A 24,518-nucleotide genomic window follows, 5' to 3' on the forward strand; every position below is an offset into this window, starting at 1 on the left:
GTGACTGCAGCCATGAAATCAAAAGATGCTTGCTCCTTGTAAGAAAAACTGTGACCAACCTAGACAGCATATTAAAAAGCAGAGATGTTACTTTATCGACAAAGGTCTGTATAGTCAAAGCTATGGTTTTTTCCAGTAGTCATGTATGGATGTGAGAGTTGGACCATAAAGAAGGGTGAGTGCCAAAGAATTGATGCTTCTGAACTGTGTGGTGTTGGAGAAGACTCTTGGGAGCCCCTTGGACTTCAAGGAGATCAAACTAGTCCATCCTAAAGGAAATTAGTCCTGAATATTCATCAGAAAGACAGATGCTGAAGCTGAAGTTCCAATACTTTGGCCACATAATGCAAAGAACTGGCTCATTTGGAAAGACCCTGATGTTGGGGAAAATTGAAAGCAGGAGGAGAAGGGGTCAACAGAGGATGAGACGGTTGGGTGGCATTACCAACTCAATGGGCATGAGTTTGAGCAAGCTCCTGGAACTGGTGATGTACAGGGAAGCCTGGTGTGCTGCAGTCCATCAGGTCACAAAGTCAGACATGACTGAGCAACTGAACTGAACTGAGTCTACATTTTCTCCAAAAGTCCACAGCAAGTACTTGGAGCTGGACTGTTTGTTTATAATTTCAGTAATCATTAGCCACTTAGGCAATAATTCCTTCTCTCAGGCAATAATATCAAAAGGCTCAAGAAACCAGAGGGCTAATCTGATGTGTTTGGAGAAAGCAATGGCACCCCACTCCAGCACTCTTGCCTGGAAAATTCCTTGGACGGAGGAGCCTGGTAGGCTGCAGTCCATGGGGTTGCACAGAGTTGGACACGACTGAGTGACTTCACTTTCACTTTTCACTTTCATGCATTGGAGAAGGAAATGGCAACCCACTCCAGTGTTCTTGCCTGGAGAATCCCAGGGACGGGGGAGCATGGTGGGCTGCTGTCTCTGGGGTTGCACAGAGTCGGACACGACTGAAGTGACTTAGCAGCAATCTGATGTGTTACACTAGGAAGGTGGTGATTGGCTATTCTGACTTTTCATAAATGCTATATAACTCCAGATTAAACAGTATTTCCTACATAGTGGGTGGCTGCTTTGACTATGGACTAGGTATTGCTTTTGATATATTAATATATAGTTACCATTATCCTTTTGACATAGATTTTTTTCATGTTCAGACCATATCATCATTCCAGTTTTTAAAACTGTTAGAAATATTTTCTTCCAAAATAGTTATTTTGAACATTTAACAAATATTAAGACTCATTAATCTACTTAGAACTAATATATTATTCTTCCTCAACCAGTACCCATTTGAAGAACAGCCAACTTGCCGGGGTCCAGCCCTGGTGGATCCAGGGTAATTCAAAGCGGGGACGGCGTGGCGAGATGGATATATAGATTTAGAGAGAGAGAAGGAAAGAGTTTGCAGTTAAGAGAATAGAGGAGAGAAAGAGGCTGTATTCCTTGGTTTACATAGAAAGCCATAAAGCCTCAGACAAGAGACTTACACCATCTGTGTAAGGCCACAGGCACCCGCTTGAATAGCGGAGGGTGCCCCGCCTTGGTCTTGCTCTTGCGTGGGTCTTAGAAGCCCAGGCAAATAAGTAGACACGATGAGCCTCTATGCTCCAGATGGGAATCAGCCAGAACATAGAGTAAGAAAGAAAAGAAGACACGGGAGAAGCCAGATTTCCAAGAAACTGGCTCGCCCTTTATTTTCCAGGAAAGCTTTTATACTTTTTTTTGTACATAGAGATCAATGGATAATACAAAGTCATGCAGAGTCAGCAGCCCTGACCCTTATCGAGACCAGGCTTTCTCTCTGCATACCTAGCCTTATACACAGGTCTCAGGTGATTTACGTCATCTTCTGGCCAGGAGGCCTATTAGTATTTTGTGGCCCTTTTCTGATAAGGTTCCGTCAACCAGAAAACTTATTTTCCCTAAAAGTGTTGTTCTTACTAAAGTCTGGCGCCACTCTCAGAAAGCACTGATTAGGTTACATTCTTACATAGCAAGGACACAACAATCTATAACAAAGAAAGAGGAGTACAGTAATTTATAACAAAGAGAAAATTCATTAACCCAAAAGTCTAGTATTGCTGGCATCAAAACTGCTATATTCCTTTTCTACATCCAAATTACATTGATTAATATCCTCCAGGTGCCTAAAAGATAAAGGATATGGAGGCCTGGCGGCAGTCATTAACTCAACAATGAAAACCCTCCACCAATATAATTCTTAGCTTCTTAAAAAGGGCTCTGTATCTTTAAGATTTTTTTTTTTTACGCTTCGTGCCTCTCACAGTTGGGGGGCTATAAACAATCACATGCGTAGTTGTAAAAATCCAGGTAAACCTGTCAGGCAATTTAGAGACCCATCAGAGGGGTTTGAGCTGAGACACTCCTTTTATATGCAGGAGACTGTTAACTGCAGCTCTAAGTTAACTTTTTCCAGAGAAAGGTGGTTGGGGATAGCCCCTGTTAATGTCAGAAACGTTGGTGAAAGTCATAAAATAATAAGACAGACAGATTCTTGTTTTGGGGTAGATGCTCGAGAAGGCCCAGGGGGGTTTCCTTGAGGCCTGATCTCGCCTTTGCCTATCAGGCCTCTTCCTCATGACCTTTGCCATGGGCGGGATTCCCCATGCTGGCTCCTGGCAAAGTAGCAACAGTAGACTGAACTAAACTGAAAGGATTCTTAGATATAACATCCAAAGCACAAGCAAAAAAAAGAAAAAGAATACGTAAGTTATAAGATAATCTATTAAGACTTAGTAAATATGATAAACTTGTGCGTCAGATGACACTATCAGGAAAGTGAAAGAACCCATGGAATGGAAGAAAATATTAGACCAGCTTAGCATCTTATATTTACAATATGTACAAAAGAATTATTACAACTTGTGATGGTCCCACATGTCAGGTTGGTGAGATTATAGTTGCTGGTTATTTAATCAAACACATCTATAATCAGCTGACTTTAGAAGATATATGGTAACACTAGTGCTAAAGAATCTGCCTGCCAACACAGGAGATGCAAGAGACGCGGGTTCCATCCCTGGGTCGGGAAGATCCCCTGAAATAGGAAATGGCACCCCACTCTGGTATTCTTGCCTGGAAAGTTCTGTGGGCAGAGGAGCCTGGCAGGCTACAGTCCATGGAGCCACAAGGAGTCAGACAGGACTGAGTGACTGGAAACACACACACCTTTGAAAATGTCGTAGGTTTCAGTCCTTCAGTTGAAACATTTAACAGGCACCCAAGGGACCCCTCCGTCCTCGCTCCTTCCAGGTCCTACCTATTCTCAGAGATGGGTGTAAATAGCCCCTACTCTGGGAAGTTGTCCTGGATGCCAACCCCCTTCCCCCGTATGTCCAGTCAACGCGTCTCCCACTTCTCTGTTACCAAACTGTTTGAGTAAATGTAAGATGCCGAGGACAGAGCAGAGAGTGTCCTGCCCGGAGGGTCTCTGATTTCCACTCCTCTGCCACTTCCCACCAGTGAGTGCCACAACTGTTCACCTTATTCTTTTCATAGAGGAATATTCCTTTTCTGGAGGTTGATCTGATTCCCCTAGGAGGAAGACAGCCAATGTTCAGAAAGAGTCCTCTAGCCCATCACTAGCACCCTCAACCACCCTCCCTTATGTTGCACTACCACAAGGGACCTCAGGGGGGCAGTGCACAACCACAAAATAGGACGTGGACCTGGGCGGGGCCTCAATGCAGGACATCGGTGGCAGACAAGGGAGCTGAAACTCAGGCAAAAAGGGACTTGAAGGAACCTAGATCTCTTTCTCCTCCGTGGTACCATCTGACGGGGAGGCTGACTCCAGCTTCAGACCAAAACCTCCTGTAGCTTTTTCTCAGACTTTAAGTGAGAAACTGCGCCTTATCTGGTGCCCCTTTCCTTCTTGCCCCACCCCCTCATCTCTTTCTAGACCTCCAGCCTCCACTCGGCCCTGATGAGCTTTTCCTGGCTTTGTGAGTCGTCTTTGCAACCAGCTTTTGAAAATTTAAGGAACTCTTCCTTAAGGGAGGGGAAAAAATAGAAGGAAGGAGAAATTTGTCAATAATGGGAGTGGTATGAGAGCAAATCCCTTCTATTTGAGAACTCAAATGATCCAAACTGTCCAGATGCCAGAGGGTTCCTCTGAGCTCAGAAGGCTCTGTGGGCCTCAGAGGAAGCCCTTGTGTCAGTCGCCTTGGGCCTCCAGTCCAGTTTCTTCTGAGCAGTTTCATTTTGACCAGATTCAGTTTCAAATGAACATAGAGTTTGTTGCTATCAAGGAAGCACTTGAGAACCTCTGATTTGGCTCAACCTAGGCTCTGACATTTAAGGAAACTGAGTTTTGAAGCAGGACTGGTGGCCTAAGGTCCTAGGGAGGCTTAGAGATTCCACCCAGCCCCCTCAGTCCCTGTCCCCAGGGTTTGCTGCCTCCCAGGAGGTCAGGATTATTGAGGGAGAGGGCAGTGCCAGCCCTAAGGGAGATTCCTCATCCACCTGATGCTCCTAGGGAGAGAAGCCTACACCTGGAAACTTTTCCCCATGTCTTCTTTAGATGCTGCGTGGAGGTGCTCTGCCCAGAAGAAAGGATGTCATGCACTGAGGGGAAGTTCCTGAGGTTTGGCACTCCTGGGGACGGTAAGAGAGTGAGCTATGAGGTGGGGAGCTGTAGCCTGGCTTGCGCTCTCTGAGCCTTACTGAGCACACTGCTCACTGAACCAGCAGCTCCTCTCAGGATGTGTGTTCTTTGCCATCCTCCCCCCACCCCCACCCACCACCACCACATGCCACCTCTGAGTCCCCAAGTCTCTGGAACTGCACAGGCACCCAAAAGCACTTGGGGGGGAGTCTATGTGGTGCTGGATCTGGTGAGTCTGGAAAGTCTGGAGAGGCGGTATCACTTTTGTATTTCTCCCTCAACTTTAAAATGTATTGTCACACTTTAAAATTTCATAATTTTGTCATATTATGACTGAGCTGAAGTATTTACCCAAGAGTGGAATTTTTGGGTCCTTGAGTATGTGTAAGTTCATTTTTAGGAAATACTACCAAAGAGTTTTCGAAAGGGGTTGTAGGAGTTTACACACACAGCAGTGTATGAGCGTTCCAGTTGCTCGGATCTTCACCAACACTTGGTATTGTCAGCATTTTTCAGTCATTCTGGTATAGGTGTAGTGGTGTTTCATTGTGGTTTTCATTTGCATTTTCCTGATGAGTAATGATGTGCAGCTTTTCATGTCCTTTTCAGCCAGTTGGTTATCCTTCTGTGAAATATCTAGTCAAATCTTTTGCCCATTTTTTTTCAGGTATATTGTCTCTTTCATCTTATTAATTCATGGAAGTCAGTTATATATCCTTTATGAGGCTTTTCCCATATAACACATGTTTATTCTCATTCTGTTCTTGCTTTCTTTCTCTCTTGAGGGTGTTTTTTTTTGATGAAGTGAAGTTCTTAATTTTAATAAGGTCAAGTTTATTAATTTTTGTCTTTATGCTCCAAGGTCATGAAAATATTCTCCTATGATATCTACTACAAATGCTATTATTTTAAACTTCCCCATTTAGATTTAAAATCCACCTGGAAATGATTTTTGTCTATGGTGTGAAATGGAAGTCAAGATTAATTTCTTTCCCATATGAATAACCAGTGACCCTGGGCTGTTTACTAAAACTATCTTCTCCCGATTGTTCTGCTGGGTCACTTTAGTATATGTGACATAAATGTGCACATGTGTGGGTCTGGGCTGGACTCTGTTTCTCCTAGTGTTTTCCCTTGTACTACTATGGCATTTTGCCCTGTTGACTATAGCTTTATACAAAGGCTTCATATCCAGTTGTGTAAGCCATCCAAGTTTATTCTTCTTTGACATTGTCTTGACTATTCTTGGTAATTGGTATTTCTATGAAAAATTTGAAATTGAATAGTTGGTGTCCACCAGATATCTGGACAGATATGGGCTCCCCTGATAGCTCAGTTTGTAAAGAATCCACCTGCAATGGAGGAGACCCCAGTTCAATTCCTGGGTCAGGATATGGAGAAGGGATAGGCTACCCACTCTAATATTCTTGCGCTTCCCTTGTGGCTCAGCTGGTAAAGAATCACCTGCAATGTGGGAGACCTGGGTGGTAAAGAATCACCTGCAGTATGGGAGACCTGGGTTCGATCCCTGGGTTGGGAAGATTCCCTGGAGAGAGAAAAGACTACCCACTCCAGTATTCTGGCCTGGAAAATTCCATGGACTGTATAATCCATGGGGTGGCAAAGAGTCGGACAAAACTGAGCAACTTTCACTTTCACTAGAAATCTGCTTAGATACTTTATTGTGATTATATAAATCTATGGGTCAATTTGGGGAGAAGTAACATCTTAACAGGACTTCCCTGGTGGCTCAGAGGTTAAAGCGTCTGCCTGCAATGTGGGAGACCTGGGTTCGATCCCTGGGTCGAGAAGATCCCCTGGAGAAGGAAATGGCAACCCACTCCAGTATTCCTGCCTGGAGAATCCCATGGACGGAGGAGCCTGGTGGGCTACAGTCCACGAAATCGCAAAGAGTCGGACATGACTGAGTGACTTCACTTCACTCACTCAACATCTTAACAATACATAGCAAAACAAATGAACAAAAACACACAAAAAAGCCCCCAAACCAACCTTCATTATAAAAAGGAATAAATTATAAACTGTGAATATTTGCAATTCATATTAAAAAGGGGCTCAGATGCCAAATATGCAAGCAGCTCCTAGAAACTGATAAGAAAAAGAACAGACACACAGTAGAAAAACTGGCAAAAGACACGAACCCAGAGTTCACACAAAAAGAAGTAAAAATAGCCTTAAATATATGAAAATATGAACAGAAATAGAATAGAAATGCCTACATGTGTTCACCATGCAAAAGAATGTTCAGAACAGCATTATTTGGTAATTCTCTAACCTGGAATGTACATCAATAATAGAAAGGATAAATATTATGCAATGGGTTATGTATTTTTGTAATGGAATGCTATACAGAAATAGAAGTGAACTACAGTCACATTAAAAAAGATATTTGAAACTTAGAAATATAATGAAAGTAGTCCAACATAAAAGTCCAACATTCTGTATGATTCCATTGAAGTTCAAAAACAAGCAAAACTAATTCAGGAGGTAGAATATCTGCTACACTTGGGGAGGAGAGGGCAGTGACTTAGGATGGGTACATATGCGGGGCTCCTGGAGAGCTGGTGATGTTCTATTTCTTGTGGTACTGGTTACTGGGTGTGTTTCCCCCTGGATAATTTATTAAGCTATACATTTATGATTTCCATACTTTTCAGTACGTGTGCTATGATTCAACACACAAAGCCTATCGATTGGATCCAGAACTTTTTTTCTGGCAAGTCCCAAAGTCAGATGATATAGTGTTTGGTTCAAGACTCTGAATTACATGGTCTAGATTCATATCCTGGATTTAACCATTTCCTATCTTGGAGATCTTGGCCAAGTTACCAACTCTCTGAGTTTCAGTTTCTTCATCTGTAATATGGGCTAATTGTGGTACCCCTCTCATAGTTATTGAGACTATTAAACCCTCTCAATAAATATTAGCTCTTGAGTGGTCCTTCTTGGTTTTCTTTCTATGGACTATGGAGAAGATGGATGATGGCCTATGGAAGAGGAAGGAAAAGGATGAGGTTCGAGTCAAGAGACATTTTCAAATGGGGGAAGATATGATGTTAAGGTGCAGGCAAAGAGAGTCCAAAGGCTTGGCTTCACTCCTTCCATTCCCTGTCTCTCACCTCCTGTGCCTCTCTAACACAGGAGGTGGACTCACCAGGTGATCTCTAACTGGTTACTCTTTCCAACTATAACACTTTTGAGTTAGAGGGGTAATACAAATGTCATCCAAAAGCCAAACACAAATTTTCATGTTTGATCCAAACCCAAACACAAAGGCCCAGAAACTTGGGAATTAAGGAAAGCAAATTCTCAGCAGTGATATTATGGGTTATTTTTATTTTCTCCATTCAATTTTTTTTTTATTTTAAACAATGTGTGTTGCTTACTCTGAATAAAACATCATACCTGATATATCCGTGCCTACATATTTATATCTATGCATTAAAAAATTAAAAACCCGCACATTATAGATGTGCCAGAAAGCATCTGGGCAGGGAAAACATGGCTTCTGATGCACAAGTGCCAAGCCAATAGGACCTCCTCGACAAAAGAGATCTTGCTAACTGCAAATAATTCCTGAACATTTCTGATTTTTTACCGTGTTTTTCATCTATAACCTCAGGTAAACATACTTTCTCTGTTTCCAGATAAAATTAGTCCAATCACTTGTTATAATATTTCACCTTGTTAATAAAACCTGGGACCAAAGAATGGGAATAAAAGGGCTTTCTGCTCGCTGTTTCTTAAGTTCTGAAAGTAGTCTGGACAGAATGACCACTTGTTTAAGGAAGTTGTCATAGGTAGCATTTATGAGCAATTGGGACAGGGATCCCTCTGAGAGGAGTCAGGAACCCCAGGTCTGTAGGAAACCTGTGCCAGGTTCAGCGTCCACCACAAGTACCTTCCACCCTGGCCGTGCAGAACTCTGGGTGCTTGTGTGGGAAAGAGCCACCTCTGGGAGTCAGACCAGGACACTCCAGGTGTTCCTGCATTTACCAGGAAGCATTCAGTGTGTCTGAATTATGTGCAGGACACTGTGCTGAGGGCAATCAAAGCTGGATGAAAGATAGGAGGCCACACCTGCCTCACAGGAAACACCCTCCAACAGGATTCCCTTAACTCCTGCATCTGACAACAACCAATGTACAAGCGATCGATGCAAAGAAATAGAGGGAAACAATAGAACGGGAAAGACTAGAGATCTCTTCAAGAAAGTTAGAGATACCAAGATAACATTTCATGCAAAGATGGGCACAATAAAGGACAGAAATGGTAGGGACCTAACAGAAGCAGAGGATATTAAGAAGAGGTGGCAAGAATACACAGAAGAACTATACAAAAAAGATCTTCATGACCCAGATAATCACAATGGTGTGATCACTCACCTAGAGCCAGACATCCTGGAATGTGAAGTCAAGTGAGCCTTAGGAAACATCACTACAAACAAAGCTAGTGGAGGTGATGGAATTCCAGCTCAGCTATTTCAAATCCTAAAAGATAATGCTGTGAAAGTGCTGCACTCAGTATGCCAGCAAATTTGGAAAATGCAGCAATGGCCACAGGACTGGAAAAGGTAGTTTTCATTCCAATCCCCAAAAAAGGCAATGCCAAACAATGCTCAATCTACCGGACTTGCACTCATCACACACGCTAGTAAAGTAGTGCTCAAAATTCTCCAAGCCAGGCTTCAGCAATATGTGAACTTCCAGATGTTCAAGCTGGATTTAGAAAAGGCAATGAAACCAGAGACCAGAGATTACCAACATCTGTTGGATCATGGAAAAAGCAAGAGAGTTCCAGAAAAACATCTACTTCTGCTTTATTGACTATGCTGAAGCCTTTGATTGTGTGGACCACAACAAACTATGGAAAATTCTGAAAGAGATGGGAATACCAGACCACTTGACCTGCTTCTTGAGAAATCTATATGCAGGTCAGGAAGCAACAGTTAGAACTGGACATGGAACAACAGACTGGTTCCAAATAGGGAGAGGAGTACGTCGAAGTTTTATATTATCACCCTGCTTATTTAACTTATATGCAGAGTACATCATGAGAAACTGGGCTGGATGAAGCACAAGCTGGAATCAAGATTGCTGGGAGAAATATCAATAACCTTAGATATGCAGATGACACCATCCTTATGGCAGAAAGTGAAGAGGAGCTAAAAAGCCTCTTGATGAAAGTGAGAGAGAGTGAAAATATTGGCTTAAAACTCAACATTCAGAAAACTAAGATCATGGCATCTGGCCCCATCATTTCATGGCAAATAGCTAGGGAAACAGTGGAAACAGTGACAGACTATTTTTTTGGGCTCCAAAATCACTGCAGATGGTGACTGCAGCCATGAAATTAAAAGACACTTGCTCCTTGGAAGAAAAGTTATGACCAACCTAGACAGCATATTAAAAAGCAGAGACATTACTTTGCCACCAAAGATCTGTCTAGTCGAAGCTATGGTTTTTCCTGCTGTCATGTATGGATTTGAGAGTTGGACTATAAAGAAAGCTGAGCGCCGAAGAATTGATGCTTTTGAACTGTGGTGTTGGACAAGACTCTTGCGAGTCCCTTGGACTGCAAAGAGATCAAACCAGTCCATCCTAAAGGAAATCAGTCCTGAATATTCATTGGAAGGACTGATGCGGAAGCTGAAACTCCAATACTTTGGCCACCTTATGCAAAGAACTGACTCATTGGAAAAGACCCTGATGCTGGGAAAGATTAAAGGCAGGAGGAGAAGGGATGACAGAGGATACAATGGTTGGATGGCATCACCTACTCCCTGGACATGAGTTTGAGTGAACTCCGGGAGATGGTGATGGACAGGGAGGCCTGGCATGCTGCAATTCATGGGGTCGCAAAGAGTCAGACACGACTGAGCGAGTGAACTGAATGTACAAGCATGTTCAGAGGAGAGGGGGCAAGGTGAAGAAGGGAAGAGGAGGTCAGATTGAGTGGATAGGATCTTGTCACTGTTAGTGGCTGAAAGTATGTGGGGGGTTGGGGTGTGTAGAGACAGAGGGATCCCAGCAGAGGAGCAGGGTGAGGAAGGGCAGGTGAGGACGGGTGAGGAGTTTGCTGAAGTAGGAGACGCAGGGTGGGAGCCAGATGCGGGGGCCTCCGTGGTCATCTAGGGACTGTGGCTGGGTTTGGTGGGGGCTGCAGTGAGGGCCTTTTGAGCAGGAGAGTGAATAGATGAGAGCTGTATTTAAGGAGAGTTATGTGGCATGGTGAGTTGGGTGAATGGAACTCAGGGTCTTATAAATTAGCCTTTTCACATTAGAATTCCATTCAACTCTTGAGGCCTGGATTCTAAGCCCTTATGAGAAAGAGATGGTCTCTTTTAGAGATGCTTTCCAGTTCTTATTTGTAGCCAAGCACCACTCTATGCTACTTCCCAGCAGAGACTGGTTTTAACCAAGACAAAGAAGATAGGGAGGTTTTTCTTGTTCTGTTTTCAGAACATTCAGTGTGCTGCTCTGGATGCTCTTGCCAGCCCTGAGGTATCCCTCTGCCAGAGAAACTGGCTGGAGTTTCACTACTCCACGTGGGGGTTCAGGTCCCTAAGGGCAACCAAGCCGCTTCCCTGGAAAGGAAGTGAGGGCGGGGCCAGCGGAGCTCCCGCCCCTCTGTGTTGCCTTGGAGACCAAATGTGTTTCGTTGCAGTGGAGGTTGGACTTGCCCCGGCTGGCTTGAGTGGTACTTTCTGCAGGTGTGGCCGCAGCCGGGCCCCTGAACGCAGGGCCTCGCTCCACTTGGTGGGGCTTAGAGGGCCTGTCCCGAGACCGCCGCCGCTCCTTGGTGGGCCTGGGGGGCAGGCGTGAGAGGAGGGGGCTGTGCTTCCCAGCAGTCAGTAGGTACGGAATTGGCGTAGCCAGAATCAGACAGCTCCCTCCTCCTCCTCCCTCTACCCAAGTGTCCGTTTTGGGGAGGAGGGTGCTGCGGGGGAGGTCCTCGAACAGCTTTCAGCTCCAGTCAGGAGTTCAAGGCCAGGTTGCAATCTGCGCTGACACCTTTTAGGTACGTTGACTTTTCCCCGGAAAAGTTCGAAAGAGTGAAGTACAAAACAGTAACCGTCATTCTTTGCCCTCAGAGTCAATCTCGAATTTGCGCCTGGCGGTGCTGGGAGACCAGCCTCTTCTTGAGTTCCAGTTAGGTTCGTGCCTGAGATTTGTTTCCTTTTTGCTTCTTCGCATCCCTCCCCCAGCCCCCACCTCCGATTCTTCTTTTAAAGTATAAACCCCGAGGCCTGAGAGGGGCTCTGATGCTTTCTGCTAGAGCTGGAGTGCCTCAGCCCCGGTGGACTCGCCCAGCCTGTCTGCCTGCCTGGAGACACTTGTTCTCCAGGGAGGACTTTTCCTTGGAGGCGGGCGGAGAGACTTCTTAGTATCCGCCTGGTCTGAGACCAACCCGTAGACAACGGCTTCCCTGCAGGGTTGTCCAGCTCGAGGCCAAGATGTCTTCCGTGGGGAAGGTGACCCAGATTCCCAGCGGGAAGGTCTACCAGCAGATCTTCGAGGCTGAGGTAGGCCTGTCCTTCTATTTCCCCTTTCCCTGGTCCCCTGCTTCCCTCAGCTTCCCTCCCTTAGAAGACTTCCTTGCCTGGGAACCTAATGAAATAAGGGCTTTGAAATTGTGTTGATGAAAAATAATTCTTATTGTTTCCTAAAATGTAGGAATACAAAATTAGAATGTCTGTTCCTGAAAATTGCAAAGTCTATATTAAAATTTAATTTAAATCCCTCAGAAATAGCCAAAACTTACCTTTGAGTGTCCTGGATGTTTTTTCTATGCATGAAAGCATCTCTGATTTTTCTGTTTAAAAAATTGGTGTGATTCTATAGCAGTGCCTTAAAACCTCCTTTTTCCCTGTCTGCAGTATCTCAGAGAGCTTTCCGTGTCAGTGCAAATTCCTGTACTTCACAATGTTTAGTGGCTGCATAGTTTTTGATATAGGACTTCCTGTAATTTATTAAAGTAATGCCCTCTTGATAATTATATAAGTTGTTGGCATTGCCTTGTCATCTGTAAAAAACTGCACAGATGACATCTTAAAAGAAAAACATACTCAAACCCTTCTTTTGAAGTTCTGTACTGCTTATTTAAAGGGGATTTTTATTCCTACTTTGAGTCCTAAGTAATGCTCTTTGTGGAGGGCTTGGAAATTATAATAGTATAAAGAGACCGTAGAAATTACTCACATGATCCTGCTCCCTGGAAGCAACCATTCTTAACCTTTGGCATATTTTCTCCTCATTGCTTCTCCATGCGTTTAAAATTTTGAAATCATAATGTATAATTTTCATCATAATTTTCTTTTATGCTATTAATTACTAGGTTTTGTTGAATAGCATATCATAAGCATTTCCTCATGTCATAAAAAATCCTTTGTAAGTCTCATTTTTAATAAATTCCTAACATTCCATTGAATGGAGATACTGGGTTTATTTAACCAATCCCCTAAGTTGGACAGTTCCATTTTTCCAGTTCTTTGTGATTATAAAAAATGATGGGATGCACATCGTGGTTCTCATTAAAATTTCTTAAAAGATACCCTCCCAGAAGTGTCTGAATGACCAATATGGGGAGTAGAGAGCCCTCCTTCATGGGGTATGCCCTGGGGTTGAGGGCTTCCCTCAAAGTGCCTTCTTGCTGGCAGGCTCACACTTGAGCTTCTAAGGTGGCACAGGCAGCCTGGGTGCTAGGGAGTCTACAGTTCCAGCTGCCTTCACCTGGTTCTTCCATGGATTCAGGTGCAGCTGGTCCGCTCCCTGGCATCCTCTAGGAAGCGAGCTGTGGAGCGTTCCATGATCCCAAAGGATGGCAAGAAGCCCTTGATGAAGAAGGTGGATGTTCGTGAAGGTGAGATACTGTCTCCTCGGCAGCGGAAGTGGATGCGCAGCCTACCCAATGACTGGACCACAGAAAACCCTGTTCTTTACAGGTAGGTCCTGCTTTCCAGGCCATAACCCCACACACACCAGAGGTGGTCAGGATTTTCAAAAACTCAAGAAGAGCTCCCACAAGATGAGTACCAGATGGGAATGAAATCCAGGTACCTCCTCTGAGAGATGGAAATAATAATAATGTCTGCTTTGCAGGGCTGTTTCCTTCTCCTTCTCTCCCTCCCTCTCCCTTGACAGGCACCAGGCATGCAGATCCCAACCTCCTGGAACTTGAACTCAACAGTAAATAAATAAGCAGGTCTCCCCAAAGATGGAAAGGTTCTGACACTGAGGACAGCGGGACAGTGGGACAGGAGTCAGGAAATCTGTCTGACACCAAGGACAGCATGGTGGGGGACAGGAGTCAGGAAACCTCCACTGAGACCAGAGGATGAGAGCAGGGAACCACAGGGCAAGGCTCTGAGGCAGTACCAGTTTGATCTTCTCCAGAAGACTGGAGAAATCAGTGGGTCTGGGGAGAGGAGTGGGAGATGAGTCCAGGAGAGGCTTGCTGGCCGTAGTCAGTATTTTGAACTTCACTGGAGTGACTAGAGTGAGCAGTGACTTGCGTTTGTGTGTGTGTGTGTGTTTTTTTAATGGGTACAGGGTTTCTTTTATTCTTTTTTTAATTAACTTATTTTAATTGGAAGATAATTGCTTTAAATATTGTGATAGTTTATCCATACACCAACATGAATTGGCCACAGGTTTACATGTGTCCTCTCATCCTGAACCCTCTTCCCACCTCTCTCCCGACCCTTTCCCTCAGGGTTGGTTTTTTTTTAAGATTTTCAAGCAGTGGTGCGCAGAATGTGGGGGGCTGCAAGGAGAGGCAGAGAGGCCAGGGAGGAGGCCAGGGTAGTCCATGTCAGCTCTGTAGGGCTGTGAGAGGGTCAGCAGGGCACTTTGGATTTATTTTGGAGGCAGAAACCAGGTTACAGATTGTGTAGGAGGAGAGGGCTCCTGAGAGTCCTAGGTCTCTGGCCTGAGTCCTTGGATGGACAGCCATTCTCTGAGATGGGAGCCAGTGGGGTGGGAGCAGGGAACTGAACTTGAGATTCCCAAACATGCCATGTCAGCTCCCTGAGCTCACACTCCTCAAGTAGGAAGAAAGGAAAAGGAGGGGTTGCATTTTCCTTGGTGGGGGGCACTTTGGAGAATGCAGCAGGAGCTGGGCTCCCCCTAGGTTCTTTCATCTCTCCACCAACCATAAATGCTTCTCAGGTGTAGGACTCTGGGACAGGGAGTCAGTCCAGCTCTATCTGCCTTTGTGTTCCCTTTAACCTTGTTGGAGCAGGGATTGACCCACTGCTGGGTGAAGGTCTCTCCCCTGCCCTGCCCTTCGAGTCTCCCCAGGCAAAGTTCCCCTACAGCTCCTGAGACTCAGCACCCTGAACTGTTGGGCAGACCCATTAGCCACCCAGGCACAGACAGGAGGTCAGCACTCTCCAGCTCATGTCCCTGATGCCCAATGCAAGGATCCAGAGGCACAGACAACTGGGACCTGACCATGATCCCCCCCATCTCCCAAAGTGACAGTCTCGCAGCCTGCCTGTAACTCCGGATCCTTTAAAGGACAGGCTCCTCTCCGCTGACCTCTTTTCTGTTAGGCCCAGGGTCTTCTGAAGTCTCCTTGTGCTTCCCGAGGGTCCCCTTTCCCCCTGAGTTTTGGCTTGAACCACCCATCATCCGCGTAACTGGATATGACATCAGTTAGGAACTCTTGGCACCCACAGGACAGTATTTGGGGAAAGGCACGTCTCATGGAGGGTGCTGGCATTGTGCCAGCTTCTTGGTGCAGACTAGGTCCGCTCTGCCATGGATGCGAATCCAGAGCACACCTCCCTGTCCAGGAAGAGAGATGTGTTTATAACCAACCAGGCCCTGCTACCCTCAAAGTGACTGAGGTCACTAACTCAGCATCAGCACCTCTCTGAGGGCCTTGTCCCCTTCTTGAAAATTCAGCTAGCTAAACCAGTCAACTTGTGCATTCGTTCACCCAGGGCAGGACATCTGGGTGAGTAGAAGAGGAACTTGGGGTACGGGTAGATCACCACTAGCATAAACTAGCACAGACTTGCACAGGGCAAGTGACCGAGACGCCAGAGCCATAAGCAGCTCCCATAGTTGGGGTACTCTGGCAGCTGCCTTGGTCCAGGGGCATTTGGTTGACAAAGTTGAGAGATTTGCCTCTGGAGGGTCAGCCTGGGCCCCATCAGCTGCCGCCTTGCAGTCTCCCTTGGTGGTAGGTGTACATGAGGACTGCATCAGACAATGTCTGAGAAGTGCTTCACGTGTTGGGGCCCCAGGCACAGCAGGTGTTGCTGAGAACTGCATTTCTGGGGTACTTGTCCTGTGAACAGCACATTCCAGGATTTTCATTCCAAAGCTGAGATTGTGCTCACCCACCCTGGTCCTCCCTGCTGAGACAGTTTGTCCTGGGGTCCCAGCTTTCTCCTCCCTCATCCAGACTTTGTGGACCATGGACCTGGGCATCACAGGGAGGGATCTGGGAGTCCCAGGGCCAGTTTGTCCAGGGACTTCCCTCCCACATTCCCCACTCTGGACAATGGGGTCACCCCAGGTGCCTCATCTGATGGGTTGTTGAAGAAGCAGATGAGGGCCTGCTGAACGCTGAGCCTCGGTCTGGCATTCCCAGGCTGGCCAAGCCCCCAGTGGCCCTCAGTTTCCACATGTGAAAGATGGCTCATGCCCACCACCCACACTTGGTGTGCAGCCAGAATGGAGCAAGCTCCCTGAGGCAGGCCCCTGTTCTCATCTGAGGACTGTGGTGTGTCTGCTGGCAGCAGATACCCTGGCAGTGTTTGCTGGGGGCACGTCCTTGGGGCATTCTGGAATTGGGTGGCCCCAGGCTATTGCCAATTCCCCGGGTCTCTGTGAACCCCGAGAGCTACCCTGGAGGGGCTGGTGCGGGGGCTGTGGGGGTCAGTGTTTTTCTCTGCTTGCGCCTCAGGGAAAAGGAAATAGCCAAAAAGGAAAAAGCTCAAGAGAGTGAGAACACCATCGCCGCCAGAGAAGTCCGGGGCCTCACGGATACCATTGGTGAGCCTGTGTTCAGCTGTGAGTGCGGAGAGTGCTCCGTGGGGAGCTCCTGGGAGCTCTAATGTAGAAGCACCTGCAGGTCCCACTGTCCCTCTGCTCAGCCTCATAGGAGGCCATCCCCCTGGACCCTCTCCCCTGAATCTTTCCCCGTACCTCCTCCCCTCAGCCTGTCCCCTGAACTTCCTCCCCTCAGCCTTGTCCTCTGGGTCTTTCCCCTGAACCTCCTCTCCTCAGCATTGACCCCTGAACCCTTGTCCCTTGAACCCTTGTCACCCCTTCCCCTGGACCTTCTTCTCAGTGCAGGGAGCTGGGGGAGGAAGGGGGTCGCCTGCACAGTCAGCACTGACTGATGAGACCAATTGGTAAAGGGTGTACTGTAGCTCGATTTTCTGTGACTTCATGGAAGGATCTTTCAATTGACATTGCTTCCCTTCACACCTTCACACACACATCGTGCTTCCCTGGTGGCTCAGATGGTAAAGTGTCTGCCTGCAATGCAGGAGACCCGGGTTTGATCTCTGGGTCAGGAAGATCCCCTGGAGAAGGAAATGGCAATCTACATCAGTACTCTTGCCTGGAAAATTCCATGGATGGAGGAGCCTAGTGGGCTATAGTCCATGGGGTTGCAAAGAGTCAGACATGACTGAGTGACTTCACTTTCTTTCTTTTCCTTCATACCACATTACCCTAGTTTGACTTTATCCCGATATAGAAGCTCTTTTTCCTTGTGATTAAAAAAGTAGTACTTGCTCAATATAGAAAAACAAAGGAAAGAGATAAAGCAGAAAGTGAAAAGTCCACTTCCACAGTAGCACGCATTCTCTTCCTAAGAGTGCCCACTACCCAAGAGACCACATAGTGTCCAGGGTCCCACATGTATTCAGGGCACAGCAGGGCACAGGGTAATAGAACCTGCCTCTCGGCTTCATCCCAAGGAGTAATTGACTTAGAACAATACCTAGCGAGTGGTAAGTGCTTTTAAGTGTCAGTAATTCGTATCTGTGTATGTATTTTCTTCTTTAAAACTTCTAATTAAAACCTGCTGCTGCTGCTGCTGCTGCTGCTGCTGCTAAGTCACTTCAGTCGTGTCTGACTCTGTGCAACCCCATAGACAGCAGCCCACCAGGCTCCCCGGTCCCTGGGATTCTCCAGGCAAGAACACTGGAGTGGGTTGCCATTTCCTTCTCCAATGCATGAAAGTGAAAAGTGAAAATGAAGTCTCCCAGTCGTGTCTGACCCCTAGCGACCCCATGGACTGCAGCCTACCAGGCTCCTCTGTCCATGGGATTTTCCAAGCAAGAGTACTCGATGGCCCTATTCTATACATACCATTTGGAACATTTTTCCAGCATTCAGTTGTATATGCAAGACTTAATTCCCTATAGCACTTAAGGATCACCTTCCTTTTCCTTAAGACTCTGATACTGCTGGCCTGCTTTGGGGGTGGGCATCTCCTGAACTCAGGCACTTGCTGTCTTGCTGTCTTCCCCTGGGTGCTCTGACCTCACCTTGACGCTCTGAGGGCAACCTCATCACCTCTGTTGTTCTCTAGTTCCTGAGAGGATCAGTACCACCACCTTTCAAAAGCAAGGAGATTCCAAGAGAAGGGGCTACGAGAGTGCCCTGGTGAGCTTTAAGGAGGAGATCGCTCAGATTGGGATGGTGAGAATTTTCCCTCTCACTCCCCTTCTGTTCCTGGGCCATTCCAATGGGAGGGTGGGCTTTGTACAGCACCCACTGCCCCTCCCCCCAGGTCCTCAGTGGCTCACCACAGTGTAGACGGAATGGTGTAGACAGAATTGCAGGAGTCATGTTTGGATGGCTCATGGCAAGTGCTGATGGTGAGCACAGCCCTATATGTCAGGTACTGTTACAACCCCCCTTTTACAGGTGAGACCCAGAAAGTCCTGCCTGATTTGGCATGTAAGGGCCAAGTAGGAACTGGACTCTGGGTCTGATGCTTAAGCCAAGTCTTTGATCACCCTGCTCAGTCCTGCTAACAAGGGGCCAAACATTCTGCCCTTAGGCACTACCCTTACTTGGCTCCCCATTCCTTTCCGGAGACTTTGTCTGTAACCAGACTGATCCCTGCAATATTCCCTAAAGAGACCTTTTTTTGCCCTTTTGGGTCCATATCTCTAGGCCCTAAATCACACTCTCCACTTCTGTGTGAATTCCCTGTGGGAGATGGCTGTAGACCCAAAGCACCAAGAAGGCACTCTTCCAGCCTGCTCCTCACTTCCCTAATACATCCCAGTTGGACGTGAGCTCTGCTCTCACCATGAGCTCTGTGCCTGTGGTCACACAACCTAACTGAGCCTCAGTTTCCCGATCTGAAGTACTCTTGGAATTATTTCTTTGGCCACTTCTTTAATGAATACTTGTGGAGCTCCAACCAGGGGCCAGGCATAAGGTCAGCACCTACTTCACAGGCTGTGATGAGGACCAAGTGAGTCTGAGGACAAGGCCTCACACATGATATGTGTCCCAAATGGTGCTGCCCTCGTGCTATGGCTGGCAACAATGAGTAAACCTTAACTCTTAGGTCTAGTTACGAGTTACTATTTTTGAGCGGGGACCACAGCTGGCGCTTCCCTACTATAGGGTTGGGGAGGAGTCCTTTCTGTCCCAGGGGTGCTGATACCATAGCCCTCGCCCTCCCTGGCCTGTTTTAGGAAATGGAACCTCTCATCTTGGAACCAGGAGCACTTCTTTTAAAAAAGCTGGCTGAGTCTGATGAGGATGTGAACAATCTCTTTAAAAAGGTGGAAAACGATAGCAACCTCGAAGACTACTCCATCCAAGTAGGCGTCTCCCTCATGGTGGGGCCTGGCCCGCCTGTGTCCGTTCCTGCTCCTCCTTCCCTCTGTCCCACCCGTTCTCACAGTCCCACCCAAACTTCTCTGCACAGACCCTGTTGGAGCTGAGGGATCAGGTGGCCAAGAAGTTCCTGCTGCAGAAGCAGCAGATCAAGGAGCTGGATGAGACACTGCACTCACTTGAGTTCTCCCGGGTAGAGAAAGTGAGCTTGCCTCCAGATGGGCTCTGGGCGACTCTCACTTGTGCCATTTATGGGGCACCACCTGTTTTCAGTCCTCTAGGAGAAGAGAGTCGCTCACTGTGGTGCTTTGTCATTTCTAGCTAAAAAGCGTGTTGAAGAAATATGTGGAAATCATAGAGAAAACTTCCTACCTCATGCAGCCCGACGTGTATAGGCTGATCAATAAAGAAGCCATGGTGAGTGGTTTTCACGTGAACGGGATCAGCCTGCAAGAGCAGGACCACAAGATGCCCTAGAGCCTGGGTCTCAGCAACGATGGGCTTCTCATAGGTAACATTTCCAAATAACTCAGGTTGGCCACGTGAGTTCAGAGCCAGAGTCTTTGTTAAGTACTTCCAATGGAAATCCCTCCAGTACATTTTGTACTTCCCTGCCATGTTCATCCCAGTGAACCTAATACAGTGTCAGCAGTTTGACCGATGCTGATCCTGCGAGCCCCTTCGGGGCTGTGTCTCAGCTACCATGTGCAGTGCAGTGTGTCCGTGACAGAAGCATGATCTGCCAGCTGTCGTGGACTCAGGGTGGTGTGTGTACTTATAAGTGACCTCAGGATGCTCTGTATGTCTAGTCTCTCCAGTGGTTCTTGTCTGTCCTCCTGCTGTCTGTCAGTGCCTGTTGCTGAACCATGCCTGCCCCTCTGGCTCTGCTCCCACTGCTTCCCTGTCCACACCCCAGCCTCCCCCAAATGCTTCCTTTGAAATTGAAAAAACACAGGAAAATCAATGCTATTCATGACAGGCCGCTTCTTCTGGCTACTCAGAGGCACATTTTCTTATGTGGGTTTCTGGGTCTGGTGCAGAAAGCTGGGCTTGCCAGGTAACGGGCCTCCTGGCAGCACGCAGAGTAGAAGCAGCACAGTGTTCAGAAACACAGATGGGCACCAGCCCAGGTGTGTGCCTCGGGGTCCTGGACAAAGCGTGGACCTGGAGTAAGCACAGACCCCCTCCTCCACGGTCCAGACAGGAATGTTCCCGAAATTGCTGCACCTGGAACTCCGTGTCCGTAAAATGAGGACAGTGATACTCAGGCACCGGTACTTGTTGGGAGGGCTGCATGAGAGGGCTCAGCAGTGACCTCTCTCATTTGAGACATGCAAGAGTTCCTCACTTTGAATTAACCACTTGCTCGACTAGGTGTGCCAGAGTTAGCAGTCTCCCAGTTACATTTCAGCGTTTGGCTTCGCTAGGCCTATCGTCCACGGAACAGCTGGTGCTTTCTCCTTGCTCTGTGTGCATCGATCTCTTTTAACTCCAGCAGCATCATGTGCTGTGAAGAGCTTCATCTTCACAATATGGCTACAGATTTGGAGGTTCAGAAAATACTTGCCGATGCCCCCCAGCTAGGAACAGCTGGCATTAAACCTCAGCTTCCAGTGGAATTTCATTACTGGAATTTCTGCCGGCTGCGTGTAGCAGTTCTCAGCCCTGCTCTAGGGCGGTGCATAGAGGGCTCTGGGACATGTATGGAACATTTTTGGCTGTTCCAGTCCTTGGGGACATGGGAGAGGCTACTCCAATTGAAGGGGCTGGGGAGGCTGGATGGCAGATGAGTACCACCCAGTGAAGAATCATCTCCACTGCCATGCTGGGAGGACTGCTAAAGAGTGTTCTAGCACTGACCTCATTTGGTCATTGGGTACTGGTTCTCATCACAACCATGTGTGACTGGTCCCTGGTAGCATGAGCCTTCTGCTGTTGGAGCAAATTTATAAAAAGAACAGACACTGAGAGCCTGCTGAAGTGCTTAACTCTAGTGAATTTAGAATCACCTTTTTAAACAGTTTGAGATGGCCTTAGGAGCTGGGTTGAAACTCACCTGACCAGGATTCACTGTTAAGCCTTCAGGATAGACCCTTGTCACTGTCTGTAGCTGCTGAACCCCAGGCAGCTTCTTTGAGTGCCCAGTGATCTCCCCTGCCCAGTACTCCTCAGATGCTGCCACCACCCTGCTCAGCACCCAGCCCACAGCTCACCCGGCCTCTCTCCAGCTGCCCACCACCCCTCTCCTACTGAGCCTTGTTCTGACCTTGGAGAGCCCCCACTCCATCTAGAACCTGCCCACCTGTGACCGCAGATCATAAATCACGCCCTGCTGGGCAACCGGAGGGCCCTCGCCCAGCTGTTCGTCAACCTGATGGAGGCCAGGCTGCAGCAGGAGCTTGATAGCCACCGCCGCTGGCAGGGCCTGATGGATGCCTGGAAGGCTCTCAAGAAGGAGGACCTAGTGCAGGGTTTCAGGTCAGTGGCTGCCCGCACTGCGGAGGCTCTCCCCCCGCAACCCCCAACCTGCGCCCCCGCCGGCGTGGGTCAGTGAGCAGAGTGCGTTCTCCCTCCCTTTATCATCACTTTAAAATGCGCTTGCTTTTTCTGATGGTAAAAGTAATAGGCGCTTTTTTTTCCCTTAGAGTCAAAATAGAAGTATAAGGAGAAATTAAAAGTCACCACTAATTTCTCATCACAGTGAGAAGCACAGCTGATACTTTGGTATTATTTTCTCCCAGGCTTTTTTAGGCCCATACTGCGTGTGTAGATTTGTATCTTGCTTTCTTCGTACACACTTTCTCATACGCATCTTCTTGACAGTGAAAGTGTTACTCACTCAGTCGTGTCCGACTCTTTGTGACCCCATGGACTATAGCCCACCAGGCTCCTCTGTCCATGGGATTCTCTAGGCAGGAATACTGGAGTGAGTTGTCATTGCCTTCTCCGGGGTCTTCCCAACCTGGGGATCAAACCTGGGTCTCCTGCATTACAGGTAGATTCTTTACCATCTGAGCCACAAGGGAAGCCCAAAAGTGAAAGTGAAATTTGCTCAGTTGTGTCCGACTCTTTGTGGCCCCATGGACTATACAGTCCATGGAATTCTTCAGGCAAGAATAGTGGAGTGGGTAGCCTTACCCTTCTCCAGGAGATCTTCCCAATCCAGAGATCAAACCCAGGTCTCCCGCACTGCAGGTGGATTCTTTACTAGCTGAAGCCCACTGTACAAGTGGTTTGAAAATGTTAGCCTGATTACCTGCCCACTGTCCACTCTTTACTGTTACTGGGCCAAGGATAATGGCCACCCCTCAGGCTTGGGCCACTTCCCACCCTGTGGTAGCAAGCTTCACTCCTGGGAGGGAGGGTGAAGAGAGGGCCCATCTCCAAGCTTCCCCCATCAGGTGGCACTCTTGTTAATACTGACGCAAAGGCCATGGAGGTTTTGGCCAGCAAAGAAGGCTTTCTTTTGCTAAGAAAGGGACACTTGGAACCAAGATGTCTAAGGTCACCAGAGAGTGTCTGTCTGTGCTGTAGGTATGGTGGTGGGAGGCCCGCTGTCCACCCGCATTTCTAAACAGAGACCACCGGAGTCTGACTCTAGGCTGGATGGAGAAGTGTTCCGAGCTCTGACTGCCCCTGTACTTTCTCTGTGACCTTGGTCAAGGGCTTAAACATTTGCAGGCTTTGTCTGCAGATACCATGATGGACTGGTGACAGGGTTTCAGTGATGATCAACAAGATGCTCTATGGAAAGTACCTGGTCCAGGCCTGGGCTTGGATCTGGGAGGTTCAGACATCAGTAACCATCATGGACAGTGATGGGAAGAGGTGACATTTACTGGGCATTTCCCAGGAGTGAGGCATGGTGCTAATGGTTTTGCTCACATTATCTGGCAGAGTCCTCACAAGTACCACTTGAGGAAGGTATTGTCATTACCTTGACAGAAGAGGAAACCAAGTTTCAGGGAAGGTGACTTGTCCAAGGTCACAGAGCTGGAGGCAGCAGTCAGGACCCACACCTGAGCTGTGCCTGCCGACCCCTCCGTTCTTCCCTCCTTTCCTGTGTCCCTGAGGCCTGGATGTGGGGAAGGGGTTGGGAGTGGTGTCAGGGTGCAGAATGTTCTTACTGTGAGTCTCATGCCTTTTCTCCCACCCACCCTGCCCCTCCTCTCCTGTCCATGGTCCAATGTGTCTGGACACCCAGTGAGTTCATGGCCAGTGAGAGGATCCAGACTCCTCCAGCTGTGAAGAAAGAGCTTGAGACCATGATGAAGAACCAGAGCATCCTGCAGCAAAAGCGACTGGACCATCTGTGCACCATCTGGTACAGCAGGAGGGGAGGGCCCTCTGGGGAGGAGCACCTTTGGGGATCCATGGGGGAGGCAGGCAGAGTCCTTACTGTTGACTTTGCTCTTGAGGTGTTGTCCTCCAGACCAGGCCATCTCCCAGTTCTCTGGCCCTGGGCTAGTCACCTGGGTCCACGTTCTGGGGTGTCCCAGCCCCAGTAGCGACAGGGAACGCGACACATTTGCTACAGAAAGAAGTTTAGTGTGACTGTGCCAAAGAGCTTGGAAGGAGTCAGTGGTGAGGGGTGAGGTCAGAGGAGAGTAGGGGAGTTAGAGGGGAGCCAGGTCAGGGGGTGGACTTTTTCCTGAGGGCAGTGAGGAATGGAGTGGTTCCATCAGCTCTGCAGTTTGGAGCATGGATGGAGGGATGTGAAGCTGAAGGCCCAGAGGTTGGTAAGGAGGCTGCTGTCATCAGACAAGGGCCCTGTGAGAGGATGTGGACACCCTCTGCTTTGCTTAGACCTGTGTTCACCAGCTCTGATCCCATGATAATAAGCTGCATGGTGGGGCATGCTGAATGTTCTAGATCCTGGAAGCCCACAGCCCTGGGAGTCTGCAGCGTCCACCCTCAGCAGCAGGATGGAGCCTACATGGTCCTGCGAGGCAGAGACATTTCACGTGCTGGGAGCCATGCACCTCATTGGTCCCTTTCATCCCGGTCACTCTGGGATACAGGT

The 24,518-nt window shown here is 47.8% G+C and overlaps 1 protein-coding gene across 1 annotated transcript in view; it reads left to right on the forward strand.

The window, feature by feature from the left end:
- Positions 1-12,123: 12,123 nt before the first annotated feature.
- Positions 12,124-24,518, forward strand: part of CCDC180 (coiled-coil domain containing 180) — a 55,439-nt gene continuing 43,044 nt past the window's right edge. Inside the window, exons 1-9 of the mRNA XM_052645308.1 lie at positions 12,124-12,192; positions 13,421-13,611; positions 16,587-16,675; positions 18,228-18,337; positions 19,351-19,479; positions 19,587-19,697; positions 19,817-19,912; positions 21,810-21,973; positions 23,700-23,819. Of these exons, the coding sequence (XP_052501268.1) occupies positions 12,124-12,192; positions 13,421-13,611; positions 16,587-16,675; positions 18,228-18,337; positions 19,351-19,479; positions 19,587-19,697; positions 19,817-19,912; positions 21,810-21,973; positions 23,700-23,819 (1,079 nt within the window). The remainder of the gene's footprint in view (positions 12,193-13,420; positions 13,612-16,586; positions 16,676-18,227; positions 18,338-19,350; positions 19,480-19,586; positions 19,698-19,816; positions 19,913-21,809; positions 21,974-23,699; positions 23,820-24,518) is intronic.

This window comes from Budorcas taxicolor, chromosome 8 (assembly GCF_023091745.1).
Source record: "Budorcas taxicolor isolate Tak-1 chromosome 8, Takin1.1, whole genome shotgun sequence".
Taxonomy (NCBI): domain Eukaryota; kingdom Metazoa; phylum Chordata; class Mammalia; order Artiodactyla; family Bovidae; genus Budorcas; species Budorcas taxicolor.